The sequence below is a fragment of the Palaemon carinicauda genome, chromosome 45, assembly GCF_036898095.1.
Source record: "Palaemon carinicauda isolate YSFRI2023 chromosome 45, ASM3689809v2, whole genome shotgun sequence".
NCBI lineage: Eukaryota > Metazoa > Arthropoda > Malacostraca > Decapoda > Palaemonidae > Palaemon > Palaemon carinicauda.
The window spans coordinates 45,449,039-45,472,794 of NC_090769.1; the positions used below are offsets into that span (position 1 = coordinate 45,449,039).

Below are 23,756 nucleotides of genomic sequence, written 5' to 3' on the forward strand. Positions count from 1 at the left end.
GATACTGTCACATATATTACTGTAATATATGTACAGTAATATTACTACAGTACAGCTTAACTGTACTTACTGTAAATGTTTGTTGTTTTCATTCAAACAATTTTAGCTTGGCCACCACTCTAGAAGCACGACGCAACTTATGTGTTGTCTCTTGCGCAGTATGTTATCTATGCTTTCTTAAACAGAAATACAGCTTATTTTATAATCTAAAAACTTGAATATCTTGATAATAATTGTTTCTTTTAAATAATTATACAAAAACTGTGCATTCGATTACTTTTCAACACACACACACACACACACACACACACTCTCTCTCTCTCTCTCTCTCTCTCTCTCTCCTCTCTCTCTCTCTCTCTCTCTCTCTCTCTCTCTCTCTCTCTCTCTCTCTCTCTCTCTCTCTCTCTCTCTCTCTCTCTCTCTCTCTCTCTCTCTCTCTCTCTCTCTCTCTCTCTCTCTCTCTCTCTCTCTCTCTCTCTCTCTCTCTCTCTCTCTCTCTCTCTCTTTGGACGATGAGGCTCCTCTGCGGAGGAAAGCTGCGAAGATGAGGCTGAAGAGCCAAAAAGGTGTCTCTTCACTGATGGCAAAGGAGCACCTTAGAGGCAAGGAGCAGGGCGAGCCCATCGAGAACAACGCCCACAGTCACGCCATCTAGGGGCAGGAGATCAGCAAGCTAACCTTCAGCAGCAGTCCTTCAAAGAGCAATCTCTATGAGTGCACTCCCGCCAGGGGGAGAAGCACTCGCTGGAGACTCGGGCTTAGGACTTTGCTTCCCCCTCGAAGGATGTTTGGCAGGGGGGGAAGAGCAACCTTCGGCAAAGGCAGATGAGTTAGAAGAGGTAGGCACGTCCGCAGGATGAGCAGCAAATGACACTCTGACCCCAAAGGATTCATCTCCAACATCGACAAAGGCTGCACGCTAGCATCACAGTGAAGAAGCTGCAGCTGGGTCTCCTTGGAGAGCAGGTCCAGTAACCCCAAGGACGACCAAACCTATTAAAAGGGAGAAACAGTCATGGACCCTCCCAGGGGGAGGTAGGGCCCCTATGACCGAGGTTGTCCAGATGTTAACTGGCCTGCGCTACAACTCGGCGGTCCCTCAGAGGAGACCGAAGGAACAGGAGCTTCGGAGGAAGGTTGGGAAGCAGAAGAAGCAGCCTTGGGTTTCTTCTGCTTCAAAGAAACCTTCGAAGGAGAAGAGTCCCGCTTAGACTTCTTCTTCCGCCATTGCCCAAACCTTTTCCGCTGGGAGGCAGACCACTTCCGATACTCAGTACACTTGTTATCCACATCATACCGTTGATCTCTGCAGGAAGGATAAAGGGTGTGACGATCAATGTCCTCGGCAGACATGAAAGTACCGCAGGAGTGGGCTTCAGGTCCAGGGCAGGTACGCATGGCCGGCACAAGTCAAGACACACACACAGAAAAGAGAGAAAGCAGAAATAGCATTAATGGCGGTCCAAATATTTGGAAGGATGAAGAGCAGCAACCACCATTTCCCATCCAAGCCAAAAGCAAAGTGAACTCAAAAACAGGTCTGTGAGTGGGAGGGGTAGTGAGCCAACCCTCCCCCCCCCTGCTAACCATTGGAAATGGTAGTTAACCTTCGCTAAATTTGAATGGCTCGTCCTTTCAGCTTTGCCGAAAGTAATACCCCTAATAAATAGCGTAGGTTTGTATTCCAGTTACAGAACACCATCCACTTAAATTTGCCATTCTATGAGAACATACCCCACCTGCTACTCTATGTCTTAAAGTCCAAAATATATGACAAATAAAACAAGATTCCTTAAGAAAATATCTAGTGAATACAGATGAGACAACATTGAGGGAAGACTTTCCATAAGAGCAGGGGTGGATCAAATACTATTGTATTTGTATTTGAATTGTATTTAAATACAATTTTAATGTATTTGTATTTATATTTGTATTTTAGCATCCAGAGAAAAAGTATTTTGTATTTGTATTTGTATCATGGCACCCAGAAAAAAAAGTATTTCGTATTTGTATTTATATTTGATATTTCGAGCCAAAATCATTTGAGGACAGAGAGAGAGAGAGAGAGAGAGAGAGAGAGAGAGAGAGAGAGAGAGAGAGAGAGTCAACAACCATGGTTTACAATACTATGACGGGTCATTTACACGTCGCGTACGAGTACACGTCGCGTTCCTGTACAACCATCCCTGCCCCACCCACTACCATGATGGTAGTTGGACAGAGATAGCACTAACGTCCCTGTCACACTCGCTGTTGCTGGTGCACCGGATCGGTCCAGTTGCTTTGCACACACACAACAACTCTGCATACGAGATGCCTTCAATGATCCCTGTGTCAGAAACAGTGCAATTGCAACTGTGATACACAAGTGCTGTAGTATTGTAGCTACAGTACGTCGATCTACTGTGGCAGCACCATTCTTGGAAAAGATTGGGGTTTCACTGCAGGCTGCCAATGCTACTAGATGGAATTCTCAACTGAATATGCTTAAGTCAATTCTCAAAGATGTCAATGGTGTCAACTCATCTATTTGTCTCCTAGGATCATGCAAGACCGTAGAAGAATTGAGGGAATGGAAATAGCAATGCTAAAAGAAGTGATAAAAGTTTTGGAACCATTCCAAGAGGCGACATCACAAGTGGAATTAGAAAACATGGTGACACTTTCTTGCGTTGCACCAGTTGTATTTGGCCTTGAGCACAGCCTCAAACTATTCATTGAAAGTAAACCAATCTACTGCTTAAACTTGGCTAATGCACTACAGTCTTCTATCAAAAAAAGGTTGCATCCGTTTCTTGAGAAGACTGACGTCATTGCCGCAGCTGTCATAGACCCCAGGTTTAAGCTGGCATATCTGCCATGTGAGGAAATAAAAAAGGAAAAGATTTCCAAGATTGTGGACCTAATTATTTCAGAGTCAACTCAGTCATCTTTGAAGAACACAATTCCAGAGAGGGAGCCTTTCATCACCATAAGCACCAATCAAGACAAGGCTGACATGAGTGCCAAACGCTCTCGTCTTTTTGCCTACATGCCACCAGCTGGGAAAATAAATGTAAGTGCATCAACAAGCGACACTACAGTGGTAAAGGCAGAACCTGAGTCGTACCTAGAAGAAAGTGTTCTGGATTTTGACGTGAACCCACTGAGGTACTGGCGTGAAAACAAGAGCTTCAGCATTTTGAACCCTTTTGCAAGAAATATTCTAGGGTGCTGTGCCACGTCGGCACCATCTGAAAGTCTTAAGTAAGGCCGGTAATTTTTACACTCCTGAGCGAGCAAAACTTGGCCCGGAAACCTTCCGGGCATTAATAATTATTAAATGCAATTATGATATATAGAATGCAAATATAAACTTGTGTGAAAAAATTTTATATAGTTTGCAAATTTTCAGGCGGATTTTTTATTAGTAGCTTTGAAATCTGAAATAAGAGTACTTATATTTTCATTTGTATTTTCTGAACCAGTGATTTATTATTATTTGTATTTTTAGATTTAGGAAGAAAACTATTTGTATTTGTATTTCTAGATTTAGGAATAAAAGTATTTGTATTTGTATTTGTATTTTTGGCTTCCGAAACAAAAGTATTTGTATTTGTATTTTGTATTTTTGGAATCTCAAACAAAAGTATTTGTATTTGTATTTCAATTGTAAAAAGTCAGTATTTGATCCAACCCTGCATAAGAGACTATCAATTTTTTTTTACTTAAACTGTCATTTTTACATCATAATGGCTTGTTTTAACATTTTTCATTGGATTTTAATTCAATTCTTTTTGAGCTTGGAGACAAAGTAGTAAAAGTGAATGACTGCATTCTTGGATAGAAGTCTTGTGTATAATATCACAAAAAAAAAAAAAAAAAAAGCACATCACCCTTAATGTCTGTGGAATCATCAATATAACATCAAACAGCTCTTGCAGGTCAAGAAAGACTATCCCCTGAATAAATGACCACCTCTTAATATCTGTAGAATATTCCAAATAAAATTGATCTTTCTTGAGCACGAAATGACAAAACTATTATAAACCTTAAATCTCCAATTCTTTTAAGCACAAAAATCTCTCAAGGGAGATGAAATCTCTCCAGAGGGAGACAATTTGTTAAGAAATTTTGCTGGGAAATTTTTGTGTTGGGTAGGCGTCAACATTCAAACAGCTTTGAGAGAAGCAATGTGAACATCAGCTGAGTATAAAAAGAATAAATCTTATCATTAAAATTATTTCTATTTCTCATCTATAGTTTATTCGCCATTCTATTTACTTTCTGTATTGAGTTGCTTTTCCTGTTGGAGCCCGTTTGTTTATTGCATTCTGCTTTTCTGTTAATGGTTGAAGTTTCGTTAGTAATAAAATATATAATTGAAAAAAAGTTAAGAAGGATGGGATTACAGATTTATAAATGCTACCTATATTGTAACAAATTATGCTCAAAGTGCTTTATAGAAAAAAGGCTAATTGAAGGTAAAGAGTAAGTTAATAATTACCTGTAACAATTTTGCATCATCTTGTAAAAGCTGACATACTTTTGATATCTCCTTAATAGCTTGAGTTTTTGATCCTATAATCAAATGACACATGGCATTGTGCTCCAGTAACATTAATTGCAGGGCACTTAATATTGCAGAACTATCTTCAGCTGTAATAAAAATAATAAACGAAATTATATGGAAAACTGAAAATGAAATTATATAAGACCATTCTCACTTTTTCTTTGCATAACAGCCATTATATAAAATATCAACAATAGTGTAAACACCACCTAAATTACAGCATGATTATGTTTAAACTATTATTCAGACTTTACCTGAAACCCAAAGACCCTTCTACTATATCACCTTTCAAGCTAATTTTTCTACAGCAAAAAAAGGCAAAATATATGTCTATGGTAGCTTATCACTATGCAATATTGTATATATTGAATCTAAAATATGTTTCATTTCATTTAATTTTCAATTACCTGTTTTCACTTAAAACATAAGATCACAGAAAAGGTAATTCTTCACATTAACTAAATCTTTACCTAGTACATTCATTAACCAAAGACACACTGAAATTTACCAAATAATATTCAATACTAGAAGTACTACAAGTTTTCCCAAATATGGAAAATACACAGGATAATTTCACCATAATTTCAACTTCTTGTCAAGTGTATGCTCAATGCACAAAATCCCTCCTTGGTTGCCACTTAACAATTCTATCTTGTCACTCTACTCTCTCATTTCAAATTATTAAATAAGAATCATTGATCATAAAATCGCACATGAATGGCAGAGGCAAGGGACAGTGACAATGCCCAAGCGAATGATCATATACACATAAGATCAGCACCCAAGGGCCTTCTTCATTAAGCTAGGGCCAGGGAGACCCAGACAATGGCTACTGGTGACTTAACAGATAGACATATAGGCTCCCCAAAACCTACCCCTCCTTAGTTCACAAGGATGGTTAAGGGCCTCAAGACAATTTACTTCTAAGGCTTTCAAGTTAAGAATCTACATGTCAGCCTACAATCAAATATTAATTCTAAAAATCTAGCTTCATTTACACAGGGGATTTGTTAACCTTTTCTGTACATATTCAGGTCTAGATGTATTCCCTGAATACGAGAGAAATTGGAAAATAACAGTTTTGCTTGTCGAAAACTTGAATCCATTCATATCAGCCTACTGAATAATTTTGTCCATTGAAAGTTGTAATTTCCTCTCAACCATTACCATCCTAGCAACAGCAAATAATATAGAGATATTCTACAAGCAGTGTTGAGAGAATATCTTGGAGAATGACAGAGGATATCCCATTAATGGCTAATGCAAATAGGATTACACTTAGCACACTACCCAAGAGAACGTCTTCTTCCTGACTTTTCCTCTCTGACAGAGTTTCACCAACTCTAACTTTAAAAAATCTACGATACAAATGCTTGAATGAACAATGGTAGCTCTCATCTCAATCCCAGATTATGAACGGTTTTACGTATACTATATTTCCATGCAGTATCATATGCCTTTTCAAGGTCCAAAAAACTTTTACATGGGCTGTTTGGAAGCAAATGTTTCATAAACAGAGGACTCAAGCTGCACTAACACATCAGTCGTTGAGTGCATTTTTCTAAAACCACACTGGAAAGGTGATAAAATACATTTCTTCTTCAGGTACCACACCAGTTTTTCATTGACCATGTTCATTTTCATGATCTTACATAAACAAGATGTTAATGCAATTGGTCAATAGCTCGCTGCTAAAAACTTATCCTTACCAGGTTTAAAAATGCTAAAATAATGGCTAGTACCCAAACACTTGAATAACTGTGATCATACCATATCTTTTTTTTATTAATGCTTAAAATAAATAACTTAGTATTAAAATGTACATATTTAATCATTGCATATCGAGTTCAATCGGGTCAGAGGGCTGTCTCATTGCAAGTACCAAGTGCAAAATCAAAGTATATTTCAGTCAAAGGAGGATTATAAGTTTCCTCTTTTTCTGTTGAAAAATTAAGCATTTTCCATTCTTCAATGCTTCTATACTGGTGACACAGAGTACATGATACATTGGAGAAATGATTGGCCAAGGCATTGCAAAAAAAATCAGTTGCTCCAGTTACATAGAGAATATTTAGATTTATTACAGTTATGAACGGGAAAAGCTTCCCTACTCAAAAAGTGCTTTTTTCCAATAAAAAACACCTATATTCTACAAAAATGACACATCTTTTCCACACAAATAAATACTATATATATATATATATATATTTATATATGTGTGTATATATATTTATATATGTGTGTATATATATGTATATGTATATGTATGTGTTATATATATATATATATATATATATATATATATATATGTGTGTGTGTGTGTGTGTGTATATATACATGTATATATATACTGTATGTGTAAATATATATGTATGTATATATACATATACATATATATATATATATATATATATATATATATATATATATATATATATAAATGTAAGCTGCTTTTCTAGTCTTGGGTAGTGCTATAACCTCTGTACCATGGTCTTCCACTGTCTTGGTTTAGAGTTCTCTTGCTAGTGGGTACACTCGAGCACACTCTTCTATCTCATTTCTCTTCCTCTTGTTTTGTTAAAGTTTTTATAGTTTATATAGGAGATATTTATATTAATGTTGCTACTCTTCTTAAAATACTTTATTTTCCTTTTTTCCTTCCCTCACTGGGCTATTTTCCCTGTTGGAGCCCCTGGGGCTTATAGCAGCCTGCTTTTTCAACTAGGGTTGTAGCTTAGCAAGTAATAATAATAATAATAATAATATGTATGTATGTATATATATATATTATATATATATATATATATATATATATATATATATATATATATATGTATATATATATATATATATATATATATATACACACAGTAATACCTTGAGATACGAGTTTATTGCGTTCCGGGACTGAGCTCATGTGTCAATTTGCTCGTATCTCAGATGAATTTTTCCCATATAAAATAACTAAAAATAATTAATCCGTTCCCACCCTCCTAAAAAAAACCCTAAAAACAGTATATTAGAGTGGAAAAACGTTTTTAATTGTTCTAATTAACATTCTACGCTAACAAAATAACAAATACCTATAAACTGGTTATGATCCTCAATAAAATGTAACATTATTATGGAGTTCTTACCTTCGAGACAGACGGTAGCGGCTAACGGCAGAGTGTGCGGGGGGAGGAGGGAGAAAGGACGGGGAGGAGAGAGACTTGACGGCAACAAGTTCGGTATGCAACACTTTTGTAACACTACATAACATAACCTTAACTTTAAATTTAACTTAAATTAAATTAGCAACTTTAAATTTAACTTAAATGAAATTAGCTTACTGTACACACACTTGAAAATAAAATTTTAATCTTACGTTACACTAAACTTAATTCTAATTTTGTTTTCATCTTCATTTTTTTTTACTTTTCTTTTTCTTCCCGCTTGGCTCTTTTTGCCTCTCTTTCACCTTCACTTTTAGACGGCCTTTTTAAAAGGAACCTATCTAGGGATTTTTGCTTTTGTCTCCCCTTCAAAATGTTGCATAAATGATGCACGCAAGTGTCGTCACAATAGGCTAACGCACAGCCACACGCCAGTTTGTCCGGGTGCCTTTTTTCTATAAAATTAGAAAACTCCTGCCACTTCGCTAACAAATCTTTGATTTCTGCTTTAGATAGGCGACCCTTGTCTTCACCTCCTCCTTGCTACTAAGCTCCTGCAACACCTCCGAATGTTGCATCTCCTGGAGCTCTATAATTCCTGTGTCAAGAGCTCTTCCTGATGCTCCTCAACAAGGTCGTTCACGTCTGCCTCATCTACCTCCAGCCCCATGGACTTTACAAGGGACACAATTTCATCCATCACAATAGGTTTGGGGTCATCAGGGTCTGTCGTATCGAACCCTTCAATGTACCTCTCAGCGACGGAAGCTGGCCACTATTTCTTCCATGCTGAATTAAGAGTTCGTCTTGTGACACCCTGCCAGGCATCGTCAATAATTTTTAAGCAATGGACGGTATTGAAATGTTCCTTCCAAAATTCATGAAGGGTGAGATAAGTGTTGTCTGTGACATCGAAGCACTTCTTGAACAAATGCTTCATGTACAGTTTTTTGAAGTTGGAAATAACTTCTTGGTCCATGAGCTGGAGGAGTGGCGTGGTGTTGGGCGGGAGATAAAGGACCCTGATGAACCTGTACTCATCAAGCATGTCCTCTTCGAAACCAGGAGGGTGACCAGGGGTATAGTCGAGGACCAGGAGACATTTCATTGGCAGGTTTTTTTTTAACAAATATTTTTTGACTGCCAGACCAAAGCACAGAATATTCCATTCTGTAAAGAAATGCTGTGTAACCCAAGCCTTAGCATTAGCGCGCCACATCATTTACAGTTTTTCTTTCAAGATCCTTTGGCTCTTGAAAGCAAGTGGGTTTTTAGAGTGGTACACCAACAGTGGCTTGACCTTACAGTCACTGCTGGCATTGGCACACAAGGCTATAGTTAACCGGTCCTTCATGGGTTTATGGCCCGGTAGTCTCTTCTCCTCTGCCGTGATGAATGTCCTCCTGGGCATCTTCTTCCAGAAAAGGCCAGTTTCATCGTAGTTGAAGACTTGTTGGGGGATTCAGCCATGTCAGGCGATAACCGAGGCAAAGATTGTGACGAAGTCTGCCGCGGCTTTCGAGTCGGAACTTGCTGATTCCCCATGCCTCACAACCGAGTGTATCCCAGTCCGTTTTTTGAAGTTATCTAACCAGCCACGACTGGCTTTGAAGGTTTCTGCTGGCATCGAAGTCTCCCATCTCGGCTGCTTGCTTCCCTTTCAACTCATCGTAGATTCTGCTGGTCTTTTCACATAAGATCGTCTCGTTCACGCTTTTTCCCGCCTACTGTTTCTCCTTTATCCATAATAAAAGAAGCCTCTCCATCTCGTCTAGAATATCACTGCGCAGCTTGTAAAGGATGGTTACTCCTTTGAAAGGCTTGGTGCTCTCTACATCAATATTCTGCTTGAGGATGGCACATATTGTCGATGTACTCCTCTCATATTGGCGCGCCAGCTCAATTACTCTTACACCACTCTCTTGTTTTTCGATTATTTCATGCTTCATCTTCATTGCCATCATACGCTTTTTCTTTTCACTACCCTTGTTTGCACTCGCTTGCTTTGGACCCACTGCTTATTCATTGAATTCTGCACTGATTAATGCAAAAAAAAAACGTAAAAACAAAACACTACGGCCGATGCTCGGAGATAAACTTTACATGACGGAGATCCGTCGGGAAAAACCAAGCGATGCTGTCCTGGTGAGAAGCCATGTCGTCCTGAAGGTAGTTCCTCGAAGGGTAGCTCTCTACTTGGGATATTTCTGCGAGTGATATACCAGAGAATTATAGCTGAAGAGGTATCACGGAGTTATTACCTAAGGTGCGAATATCCTGAGAGATATCTAGTATACACCAGGGACGTGTTTAAAACAAACGACAGCTATCCTTCCCTGAACTAGAAATGGAATACGATTGCATATGTGGGCAAGAGAGCTGTTACAACTCCCAATCCCAGTGTGCTACAACTAACATGTTTCCTGTAAAACCATTCCTTTTGGCAGATGCCATCTTTTTTTTTTTTTTTTTTTTTTTTTTGCTGGTTTTCATAGCTTTTTGAGTGATCTAGCGCTTAAGGATGCATCAGCTTTATCCTCATCGATTAAGTTGAGTACCCTTTTCTTGTGTGTTGGAAAATTTTGTCTCCACCCTATTTTTTATTCAATTTGCATATATTTAATTGCTTGTGACTAGCGCGCTGTTGGCACTGGCGTATCATGTATCCAAATCATTCAGAAATGCTTAGTATTTGGTCATATCATAAGAATGTGTTTTATATTATTCTTTTACACTTGTGGTATGATTATGGGGTATGCCCCCTTTTTTACTAGTGTTTGCATGTGTGTTTTTTATCAATCTTGACATAAGCTAACTGTACCTGGGCCAGCAGCCATGACTGGTGAATATGCACTAGTTCACCATCCCTTTCTTTCACCTAACCTTACTGGTTTCGTGAGACTGCCCATCCACCCATGCTGTTGATTCATCATAGCAAGGAGGTGCAATCCAGTAGGTCCCTCTGGGAGTTGGATAGTGTTTTACAGCTGTCCTAGGGTGACTGTCTTCACTTTTCACTTAGCCTACATGTTTGGCAAGGCAGTACAGATCTTGGGAACTTGTTCCCTGTGTCTACTTCTTGTCTTCCCATTGGAACACATTACTCCCCGTTCTAATGCTGACATGTAGACCCCCTTTGTGTCGCCTAACCAATTCTTAGGCTTCCTTCTTAGCTTTTGCTAGGCTAAAGGCTGGCTGTGAGGATCTGTCCTCTGTGTCCTATCACTGCAGAGCCCTTAGAACACCATTCTTGTTTGAATGTGGCAGTTACGCCTTCCTTTCCTGCCGCCTTGCCAATTTCTGAGTCTCCCATCAACACCCCTCCCTCCTCCCCTTTGTGCTTGCTAGTGTATCTACCTGCTGTGGAACTTTCTTCCCCTCCCTGTCTAGTTCCAGGGTGACTAAAGTACTCTTCGCTGCCATTTGTGGAGGGGATAGTTCGAGGCTATCTAGCCTGGCCCTAGGTGGGTGAGATTTTTCCTTCCCTGGATTAATTCTTTCTGCCACCTTTAAAAGACCACTTTTGGGTGGTTTGATTAATTGATTGCTTGATCTGAAGTTCTCTGGCATCCTGACATTGATGGTCATTGATGCCAATATCACTTATTATAAATAAAGATTAAAAGAATATTCAATTAAAACCAGAAAAGAAAAATGTTATAAAAGTTGAATAGCATATGGAAGACCTGCTTCTGATATAAATTTAGAAATGCCACTAGCATTGTATGACACATCATGTTCAAGGATCTTGGCAAGGATGAACCTCCCATCTTCACCTCAAGCCTCAAACAGATATCTATTTCTTTCAGTGCTTTAAGTGGGTCATTCAGTCAACAAATGCCTCACTGTCAAGGGTATCAAACAGTCGTCGCAATATGTTTGGTGTTGGCCAGCCAGCAGAAACTCATGTGTCATCCGAGTGTGACAAATGCGGAGACGACAAAGAGTAGTCTCCCATTTTTGGGGCATCCCATTATATCTCCCAGGGGACAAAACAATGGCAATTTCTCTTATCTTATTTTTGGTTAAACTATCCCAATGCTGCTGCCAATGGTTATAAATAAAATTCTTAATTGCTGGTAAAAAAAATCATTACAAAGAATGGAATACCTTCTTGGTAGCAACTCGGCTGCAGCACTCTTTGCCGGTGAATCTGCCTCTTTATTTCCAGACTACGTGTGCCGGAACCCAGCAAAATCGAACTGTTATACCTTTCAGGCCAATGATTAGAAGCCACTATAAAATCTTTGAAACTTAAGGGTTACTAGAATTAAAAACATTTGAAGCTTGAAGGACTTTTCTTGAATCACTAAAAATGGTAAAATTGCCCTCCTCTTTTACAACTATTTTCTTAATAGCGATTATTATGCCATATAATTCAGCAGTAAATATTTAGTTATTGGAGGAAGTGCACCTCTACAGTTGAAAGAACTACTATATACTCCAAATCCAATGCCAGCATCAGATTTGGAGCCATTGGTATACAGTATAAAAAAGTTGATTCCCTATATTCCTCATCATGTTACATAAAAAGAAACCTGGCTTCAAATTTAGTCATATATTTCTTAACACCAATAAAATATTTACAAAAAGATATCTTTGGTGATTTCCAGGAGGGGTTGATGATATCTTAAATGGAAGCACCTTACCTCTAATTATATCAAGACTATTTAATAATTGTTTTATCTGAAAGCCATAAGGTTGAGGAGATTTAGGGTGCAACTCAAAGTACGTTGAGTGCCTTACAAGGCTTGCAGTCTGAAAGTCTAAAGAGTTAGGGAGTCTTTGTAACCTCAACCGATACCGAATAATGGAAGACATTTGGTAATGGTCCAGAGGTAACTCTCCAGCATCAACAAGGAGACTTGGGATAGGTGAGGTTCTAAACGGTCCTGTGGACAATCTAATACCAGCATGATGCATTGAATCTAATATCTTTAATCGACTTGGGGTGGCTGAGGAGAATGTTTCACACCCATAACTAATTTTGGAAAAAATTAAGGCCTTGTATAATTTTAAAGTTTTACGGTCTGCCCCCATGATGTATGGGACAATACTTTTAAAAGATTCAGAGCTTCAAGACATTTAGCTTTTAACATCTTTAAGTGTGGGACCCAGATCATCCTACAATCGAAAACCAATCCTAAAAATTTAGCTTCCCCTACACATGGGATCCGTTGTCCTTTCATGTATATATCCGGGTCTGGATGTACTCCCTGGATACAATAGAAATGGACAATAGTAGTTTTGCTTGTTGAAAACTTAAACCCATTCATATCAGCCCACTGAATGATTTTATCAATTGCAAGTTGTAGTTTTCTCTCAACCATTGCCATTCTAGCTCCAGCAAATGATATGGAGAGATCATCCAAAAATAGTGTAGAGAAGATATCTTGGGGAATGACTGAGGATATCCCATTAATTGCTAGTGCGAATAGGGTTACACTCAGCAAACTACCCTGGGGAACTCCTTCCTGACATTTACTCTGAAAGTTTCCACCACTCTCACTTGAAAAACTCTCTGTGAAAGAAATGACTGAATAAACAGTGGTAGCTCTCCTCTTAATCCCAATTCTTGAATGGTTTTAAATATACCATATCTCCATGTAGTATCATATGCCTTTTCAAGATAAAAAAAGACTTGCAAGCTGTTTGGAAGCAAAGGCTTCACAAATAGAGGACTCAAGTCGTATCAACATATCAGTTGTTGAGTGCCTTTTCCTGAATCCACACTGGATAGGTGATAAGATACTTTTCTTTTCAGGGTACCATATCAGTCTTGCATTGATCATCTTCTCCATGATCTTACATAAGCAAGATGTCAATGCAATAGGTAGATAGCTTGTTACTAAAAACTTATCCTTACCCGGTTTTAAAAAGGCTAAAATAATGGCTAGTTCCCAAGCACTTGGATAACTATGATCATGCCATATTCTATTAATAATGCTTAAAATAAATAATGTGGTATTAACAGGTACATTTTTAATCATTGCATATGGAATTCCATCGGGTCCAGGGGCTGTATCGTTACAATTAGCAAGTGTAGAATCAAAGTATCTTTCAGTAAAAGGAGAATTGTATAACTCTTCCCTTCTTGTTGCAAAATTTAAAACTTTCTTTTCTTCAATGCTCCTATACTGGTGACCAGGAGCTGCTTCACGCTTGCATGATACATTTGAAAAATGATCAGCCAGAGCATTGCTAACATCGGTTGCTCCAGTCACAAACTGACCATTTACCCTTAACACTGGTGGTGGGTTTGGGGTAAATTTGCCTGCTATTTTTTTTCACTTTCCTCCACACAGATGATGTTGGTGTTCTATTGTTAATGGAGGAAACAATGACACCCAAGACTGGCGCCTAACTTCTTTCATGGCACGACGGAACTGTGCTTTACATTTCTTGTATGACTAAATTCTCCTCAGTACAACGCCTGCGCAATCGAGTTAAAAGACTTTCTTGTGGCTCTCTGCAGGGTAGTTAGTTCTGACGACCACCATGGGACTGGTCGTCGTTTAAATATCATTGTTGTTTTGGCAATGGAATTGACTCCTGCTGTGTGAAGAGTTCCATTAAGTCAGTCTATGGCATCATCAACATTTTCAAACTGTTCTGCATCTCCTTCAATTTCGCTTAGCTCCCGAAATCTATCCCAGTCCGCCTTATCAAGATTCCATCGTGGTGATCTTTGTAAAGGTGGACCATTGTTGGTGTTTATAATGATTAGTGCATGATCACTAGTATGCCAATCATCTAATGTTCTCCAATTAAAATCGAGAAGACAGTTAGAGCTTGCAACTGATAGGTAAATGCAGGACAAGGTACCTGTCTGAAAATGAAAGTGTGTGGGCTCTCCTGTATTAAGGAGTCCTACATCTTCATTCTCCAAAATTTATGATATAATATCATCCCTTGTGTTTGCCAAAACATCACCCCATAAAGGATGTCTACTACTAAGATATCCTAGTAAGAGAAAAGGTTGAGGCAGTTGTTTAATCACCTCAACTAAATTATCATACGAGATGTTATAATTTGGAGGCAAGTAAAAAGAACAGATAGTATATTTTCTCCCTATATCAATCTGTACAACCACTGCCTGCAGAGGTGTAAGAATAGAGAAAGATATTTAGGGAACATCATGACGAACATATATAAGACTTTCCCCATGGCTCCCTGCTCGTTGATCATATTGTGTCCTATAGCTAACATACTCTCGAGGACAAGGAGTATTAGCATCGAGCTTGCACTCCTGTAGTCATACAATCATACGGGTGCTATCAAGTTCTTCATATTTCGCCCTTAAACCCTGGCAATTCCATTGCAAAATGGAGGAAAAACTATGGTTTATTTTTTGGAAGACACCTTGGATGAAGTCTTCCCATTGGCAAGATTTAACCTAACACTATTTCCCGGTGGTATCTCTAGAGAGGATCTTGATATATTGAGTTTTGTGTTTTTCCTTTTCTTTGTGTCCGTTTGATCTAATTGCTGAGGAGGATGGTGGACCTCAACTTTAATTTCCGATTTATTTAAGCTGTCTTCCAGTTGATCGAAAACATCAGCAGACAAGACATCCTATTTATTTGAAGTCGTGACTTTAATGTTTCTTATGGTAGAAGGCTAGAGAGATGGAGGTCTCTCTCTTTTTCGATTAAAAGGTTGTGAGCTATCAGCTTTTCCACCTTCCCCACTAAAGGTTCACCAGGTAAATTAGTTTCAAGTGGAACCTCCATCAGATCAGGTAAGGACACGGCCTGAGAAAGGTTTGTACTATTGTTTAGAATGGGAGTAGATGGCTTTTGAATATTTTTCAGATCTTTAAGTATCTGTTTTGATTTTTCTATAATTTCTCGATATAAATTTTCAATGGGACTTTCAACCTCTTTAACAACTTTCATGTTTCTTTAGTGATGATATAATTTTTGTACATGCGTAAGTTTTTCTTCAGAACCATTAAAAAAGGTTTCACTGGTCTTATCTGCTTTTCAAGAGCTCTTTTACGAGCCTATTTAAAAGTAACCCTTTCCATGGTCCTAATAGCCTGGATTTATTTATCAAAAATAAACTTAGTACAGCTTTTAGATGTACCTGGGTGTGCTTCCCCACAATGTATGCAATTTGGATTTTCTATGCATGCTCTATGATTATATTTTCCACAGTTGGCACAAACAGCTGGCTCATTATTTAGTTTTTCCTTGCATTTCTGGCTTGAATGGCCATACATTTGGCAATGATAACATCGCAATGGTGGAGGGATATATGGTTTCACTTTCAAAGATAGCCAACTAGCTTTAATAACATTTGGTAATCTGCATTGGTCAAATGTTACAATCAAAGTAGCAAGAGGAATACGTTGTTCTCCAACTCTCTTTCTCATTCTGACTACTTTTACTACTCCTTCACTTTTCAGATCATTCTCAATTTCTCTTTTCTCTATGTCCAGCAATTCTGGAGCATATATCACACCCCTACTCTGGTTGAACGTGGGGTGCGAAACACATTTGACACTATGACCATCAAATGTTGTAAGTGTTTTTAATCTTTCACCTTGTATTGGGGATAGTGCTTCTATCAAGACACTTCCATTTCCCTGGGGAAGAATTTTTGGCTGCACTTCACATATAGTAACTATTTCCCTGTTAGCTTTAAAAACATTTGCACGCTCATGTATTCCATTTTCAAATTACAAAATAAAAAAAGTATTCATAATTCACTACTACTTTTCTATATTTTTCTGTACTGTCATCATTTCTCTCTCTTTCTCTCTCTTCTTCTCTAACGTTTTCTTATCCTTCTTTACATAACGCGAATAAGATTCTAATGTTACAATATTCGAACCCGAGTTGGAGCTGTCTGTACCAAGGTCCATGTTTGCATTTTCCAGGTCATCAACAAACGGGTTGGTTTTCACGGAAGAAGCAAGCCGGGTTATCCACCTCTTATCGGAGAATGTCAGTCCTCCTATCCCATGTGGCCCAACAAGAGAAGAGGCTTCAGTGGGGGACCAGTCCTCTATTGGAGAGGGGCTGCCTCTCTTTAGGTGGGCGTACACTGGTGAGTAGGGGTAGTTAGCCCATCCCACCAGCGACTCCAATGCCTGGCGTCACCCATTACCCGCAAATATGGGTGACTTAAAACTGGATCACTGGAGCCTGACTCTTAACAGACTTGGTCATCACCCAAATGGGGTCAGCCATAGGATGATGGCATCTAAATTGGTACAGGTTGAGATGGACTGCCGTCCATCCCACACTGTGTCAAATCCAAAGAAGCAGGCAAGTATAATCAAATAACCCTAATTCGTCAACAAGTTCAAGCCCAAAAGGAAGAGATGGGAGAATAAAAGAAATAACAAAAAGAAAAAGAGAAAGTGCTGACTGATATAGTTGGGTCAACAATTGGCCACAGAGGTCCAGTGGGAAAGCAGTTCCCACTATTCATTAGAGCCCAGCTGCTAATCCCTAAGGACCCCATCCTCGCCGAGGCTTCCGCATCTGGGGGGCACTTTTGGATAGTTTCTCTGCCCCTTCCCCTAACTGATTAGGCCATAACCTTACAGTACTGGGAACCACAGTTCCTGTTGTCTAGTCATCTTTCCCTAGCATTTGAGTTTGCCCTCACCAGCTAGGTGGGTTTGTCTTGCCTGCACAGTTTTTTCCTATGGCCTAACCCTATCCAGGCAGAGAGTTAGTACCCCTTGGGGTTCTCCTCTGCCGCCTTAGTAATTGCCTGTTCTGTGACTGTAGCTTTTCATCCTAAGCTATGTACCTCTTGCTGCAGAGTCTTGACTCCTTTGCCTGGTAAGTCTATCTTGGCAGGTATCACCTTCTGTCCCTGCTTCTGGTCTTGTCAGTTTGAGTTCTTCTAGCATTGGATGTGTTGGATGTTGGGACAGTCCCTCTGCCACCTTAGCTGCAATCCTAGACAGGTCATCTGCTCCTTTTTCTCCTCTTCCATATTTGAGGAATATTGTCCTCTGAAGTTGGTCGATTGGATCCTGCCTGGTTGTTTAGAAGGACCCGCTTCTTTAGTTGATCTGCCTCTGTTTCCTCAGCCCCTTCATTTACCACCTCTTCCACATTTTCCCCTACCACTTTCACTTCTCCCTTGAGCTCCAACAGTATGAAATGTGGTAGTGGCCCATTCATAAACTGGATTCAAAATTGGGGACTAAGTAATGTAATGCTGGGGAACCATGTGGACATCTTCTGAGGAATAGTGGCAACTGTGGCAGTTGCGGCAGAAAATGTTTTCTTGCCTTGAAAGGGTTTCCTAGGCTTCTTGCCTCGAAGCTGAGGTGCTTCTCCAGGGGTAAATTTCCTCTTAGTGGTCATAGCCAATTTCTGCATAGGACTCTTGTTTTCGTGAACCACCCTGTCCATGACTTCTTGTACCACCTTTTGGGGAAATAGATCTTTTTCTCAGATGTTGGAGTCAATCAACTTTTTAGGCTCATGCCTAATAGTTGCCGCTACTAAGACGTGCTCTCTACAGGCTCTCCTGGCTAAAAAAGAACGTGTGCAGATCACGGTGGAAGTAAGCTAAGTGGGCCTTGTCTAGAACTGGAAAGAGGTCAGATTTTGAATAGTTCCCAATTAGCATTGTAATAAAAATTCCTGAATCTTAGGCAGCCTTTCATTAAATTCTTTACCTTTGATATCCCTATCCAGTTTGCCAACTGTAAAGGTGTATTGGACATCTTCCCAACTATTGGAGTCATATGGGAGGGCAAGAGAAATGGGCTTGCACTCCTCCAGAACTGGTAGAGGTCTACTGTCCATTACAAGGTTAGAGCCTTACCATGATCTAAGATGATCTTCTCCTTGGGCATCGTATCATCCCTGATAAAAGTTTCGGAATTCAACCCCATGTAACAGTAAGGGTAATTCTCAACAGAGGGGTAAAACTCTAAATCCGAAACTGGTTTAGATCTCATGCCTTCGCCAATATGAAGGGACTCCTCCCTCAGAACCATATGTTCTGTGTAACGCCAAGGGTTCTTCGCCATACAATCCGAAACACTTAATACTGATCGAACCTCGAACTTCGGTGCTTGTTGAAGCGACTCAATCTTCGCCTTTAAGGACTTTTGAGCTTTTTTATGCTCCACATAAATGTTTTCCATGAAAGCGGAAGCCCTTAACTCCAAATGACCTGGGAACAAAGGGGCAGTCAGAGTCGGAAGAGGAGTAGAAGATGAGACAGGCGTACCAGATGTAAGGACAGGAGTAGGCAAGAAGGTAATACTCGGTACAGTACTTACCTGCTGACTGTCAAGTGAGCCATCCTAGGCTTCCGTTGTCAGCAAGAGCCTTTCCTTGTCTGATGGAATGGTAGATGTTGCCGACATGTTGTGAACATCCAGATGCATGTCCTGAAGTGGGTACTGAACTTAATGATCAGCAGAATCCAGTTGTATCGATGGGAATTGTACCGTAGGTATCTGATGACCGTACACCGCAGTCATATCCGCCCTGTGGAACAGGAGAGCCTTCATTTCCAATGATGGAAGATAGGCGGCACCCTGTTGAGAGCTCTTTTGGAATCCTCACCCAGTGTCTGATGGTTTTCTGACCCCACATTTTCTCATCCTGAGAAACATTGGTAGCATGGAATCCAGTATGGAGGAGATCCTTGCATCCTCTTGGTAAGGGTAGAAGAGATTCTTTAGCTATGGTAAGCAGCTCTTCTAGGGGAAGGACATTCCATTGTTTTCTAGTATTGGGTAGTGCCACAGCCTCTGTACCTGGTCTTCCACTGTCTTGGGTTAGAGTTCCCTTGCTTGAGGGTACACTTGGACACACTATTCCGCCTTATTTTTTTTTCTTCCTCGTTTTTTTTTTAAATGGTGTGTTGGGCACACTTGAAAGAAAAGCCATGGATGCCTGGTGGTTTATCAAGAGGTTGTCTTTAACTTATTTGATTCTCTTTCTTTTCAAAACTATCCTTACTGTCCTCCCTTCAGTTTAAGTGGCTATCATGGAGGGTATTTAGCCTTTCATGGTGTATCAGCTCCTCCATGCTGACCAGTTGTCTACTGTATTAAATATACGTGGTCTTCATGCAATCATTCAAGACCTTACAGTTGCATACAAACATTACGATATTCTTTTGTGCTCAGAAACTTTCTAATATGAGGCACTGATCTGAGCTCCTTATAACTGTTTTTAAGAAGCCAATGCTATGAATAAAAATATCATGAATTTCAGGTAATAAAAAGTTGTGGAAGGCATAACAACTTCTATTTATATTCGATCTACCGGAATCCACACATGGATGATTCTATCTTTGATTGTCTTCTCACCATTATGGCTAAGATACAAGAAGATGATGAAATGGCCTCCTCTTTATTGATGATTTCAATGCTCACCATAGGGAGTGGTTAAATTCTGTTCCAACCGATCACCATGGCTTAAGAACTTTAGACTTTGCCTCTGAATCAGGCTGTGAGCAAATAATGAGTGATAATGCTCACAGGTCTGATATCTGCTTGGACCTCGTATACACCGACTCCCCTGGCGTTATAACTAGTAAGGTTGGTTCTCCAGTTGGGACATCAGATCATACCCTGATTTCATTAGTAGTGAAGACTGAACAGCCTGTCCCTAATGTATCATGATTAGGTAAGATTATATGAAATCTCAAGCAGACTGGAATGGGATTTTGAATGATCTTTTGTGCTTGAATTGGTCACAATTGTATATTGATCTTGTTGTCCCTTTGAATGAGAATCTAGTCAACATAATTGATAGGTGTATCCCTACTCGTGTGCTAAGGTACCAAGAGGACAGACCATGGTTCAATGATGATTGTAGACGTGCTTATTTGGAGAAGCAGGAGGCCTCTCATCTTTGGAAGAGTAATATATCAGATATGACCTGGAATAACTATACTCAGCTTAAAGCTTTTGCCCAGAGTTTATGCTTTAACTGAAAAGGAATACAATTTAACCATAAAAAACCCTTTTTGGTACAACCTAGGAGCATAAGTGGTCGACTACCCTTAAATCTGCACTCTTTGGTACAGATGCAACAGTTCCTCCTCTACTTGAACCAGATGGCTCAGTCACTCACTGTCCAAAGAAAACGGCAACCCATTTGGCAGATGTGTTTAACAGTAAGCAGAGTAATGAGAAACTCGAACTTCCTCATTCCTGTTTTCCTGAGGCTATACTAACTAGTTTAGCTTTTCGATCTTGTGAAATTAAAGTTCTCTTGATGGACCTTGTTGCTTATGGAGGTGTAGACCCAAATGGTATTTTTCCTCTGTTTTTATAAAGACTGCAGATTTCTTAACTCCATAGTTATCTGTTATTTTGCACAAGTTAGCAAGAAGAGGAGCTTTTAGCACTTGTTGAATTGGTAATGTTACTCCACTATGTAAATGTGTTTGTGGTAGCTCAAGTCCAACTGATTACAGCCCAATTTCCATCACTCCTATATTATCTAAAGTTTTTGAACGTCTTTTGGCAAAACGTCTTAATAAGTTTGCTGAAGGTAATCATCTGTTCCCAATTTTCCAATTTGGTTTTCATAAAGGGTTTGAAGCATGTGATGCCCTTCTTACAATTTCTAATGCTGTAGAGCAATCCCTTGATTGTGGTCATCAAGTTCGTATGATTGGCCTTGATTTTAGTGCTGCCTTTGACTGTGTTAATTATGAAACCCTTCTTTTCAAACTCAAACAGTTGGGAATGGGTGGGTTGTTTCTTAACATCATTATTGAATTTTTAAGTAGTAGATTGCAAAGAGTTGTTGTTGATGGGCACCATAGTGAGTATAGGAATGTGATATCTGGTGTTCCACAGGGTAGTGTTCTCGGCCCACTACTTTTCATACTACATACACATGATGTGGTTTGGCCTAGAAAACAAGCTTGTTACATATGCAGATGATACTAAGAAAACAAGCTTGTTGCATATGCAGATGATACTACTCTCTTTGCATATATTATATCTCCTGAATGTAGATCTGGAGTTGTTGAATTCCTTAATCGAGATCTAACTAAAATTAGTGCATGGTTCAAATTATGGGGTACGAAGTTGAATCCTAACAAAACTCAAAGTATGATTGTAAGTAGGTGTAGGACAGTGGTTCCTCAACATCAAGATCTCATCATTAATAATGTTTCTTTAATTTTTATAACTTTTAAAATTTAAGGTGTGATTCTCGACAGCAAATTTACTTTTGAAAAACACATTAAGTCTGTGTCTTCTTCAATTGCACAAAAATTGGCTTATTCAGAAAGTCTTTCAATATTTTTGGTGATCACTTTATTCAGAAGTGTTTTCCTTATTTCATTCTACCTTGTTCCAAGTAGTGTTCTCCTGTTTGATTTCTCCTGCTGATTCTCATCTTAAGTTTTTGGACAGGAACTTACCGTGTATTAGATTTCTTATTCCTGATCTAGATATTAATCCCTGGCACCGTTGTTCAATTACTTCATTATGCATGTTGCATATGATTTTTTATAATTCTGACCATCCTTTACATTAAGATCTCCCCGGATAGTACCATCCTGTTCGTAATGCTAGGCATGGGGTTAATTCTAATAGTCAGGCATTCTCCATCATGAGGCTCAATACTACACAGTACTCTAGAAGTTTTATTCTAGCTGTGTCCAAGTTATGGAATGATCTTCCTAATTGGGTAGTTGTATCAGTAGAACTTCAAAAGTTCAAACTTGCAGCAAATGTTTTTATGTTGAACAGGCTGACATGTCTTTTTAAAGTTTATAAATGAAATATGTGTTTTAATGTTGTTAATGTTTTTAAAACATTTAAATTTTTCATTACTTCTTATATAGTTAATCTATTTCCTTATTTCCTTTCTTCATTGGGCTATTTTTTTCCTGTTGGAGCCATTGGGCTTATAGCATCTTGCTTTTTCTATTAGGGTTTTAGCTTAGCTAATAATAATAATAAAAATAATAACAATAATAATAATAATAATAACAACAATAATAATAATGATAATAATAATAATGATAATAATAATAATAATAATACAGTAATAATAATAATACAGTAATAATAATAATGATAATAATAATATACTGCAGTTGGACGGTTCCCAGATAGCAAAGGCTCCCTGGAAAACATGACAGTGCGCACGTTTCCTACAGGTTTTATGGCCGCAAGGCATCTTGACCAGCCTGGTGCAGGCTACCGTTGACCATTACATATCATCATCAACCCGTAAAGACAGAATAATTTCAATGAGTACGTTTTCGTCACACAAATATTTTCTATATCCCCACACAGAAAAATATAAAATATACATTTTCTCAATATAGCAAGTATATAAAATTATAAACACCAATTCAGTAATTCTACCTACTACTAGTTATGGCAAAGGCTACACTACAATGGAAGCTTACGCCAAACAGCTCAAAATTCTAGATGAATTTCCATAGTATAGTAGAATTTGTTGGAAAGAAAAAGATTCACACCAATAGGACGCTTTTTCACCAAAATCGGTCGATCAGACAGCCTAAGGTGGCAAAATCAGAAACCATTCGACCTAAGGCGGCAACAGCTATGCCTAAGGCGGTAGCTGTGTATTGCCGACCTGGTCCCATGGTCTAACCTTTCCCTACCTGTCAGGAACATCGGCGCAACGTGGCAAATAGGCACTGCTAAGTCGGCAACCGGTAGGCAATCCCATAGGGGACTAGTCAGAGGATAAAAGGAAATAGGTAGACCAGATAAAATGGTCAGCTGGTAAAGCGGACTGCCTTTGCCCAGTTAACATTAGATTTATAAAAGAATAGGGTTCTGCCCATTTAAAATTAATGAGCCATCTGAAACGGCCAGAATACAAAGAATTTACGAATCCAATGAAAATCCTGACTACTGTACTAGGAGGTATCCAATTGACCAGTTCAGAGGATAATGTCCCTCATATATGATTGGAAGAGATATATAACGGCAGTTTATTTATAAGCTATCGTCAAAAATACTTCAGGTAAGATTAAAGGACTGTTCATGATCCTTTAATTATTCCACAAATATAGTCAAACCTCTAGCTACAAAAGAATCGGCTTACAAA

General features: G+C 38.9%; 1 protein-coding gene across 2 annotated transcripts in view; it reads right to left on the reverse strand.

The window, feature by feature from the left end:
• Window positions 1-23,756, reverse strand: part of Mau2 (Mau2 sister chromatid cohesion factor) — a 700,592-nt gene that overhangs the window by 184,566 nt on the left and 492,270 nt on the right. For both annotated transcript variants that reach the window (XM_068367342.1, XM_068367343.1), the window contains exon 7: window positions 4,487-4,638. In XM_068367342.1, coding sequence (XP_068223443.1) covers window positions 4,487-4,638 — 152 coding nt within the window. The remainder of the gene's footprint in view (window positions 1-4,486; window positions 4,639-23,756) is intronic.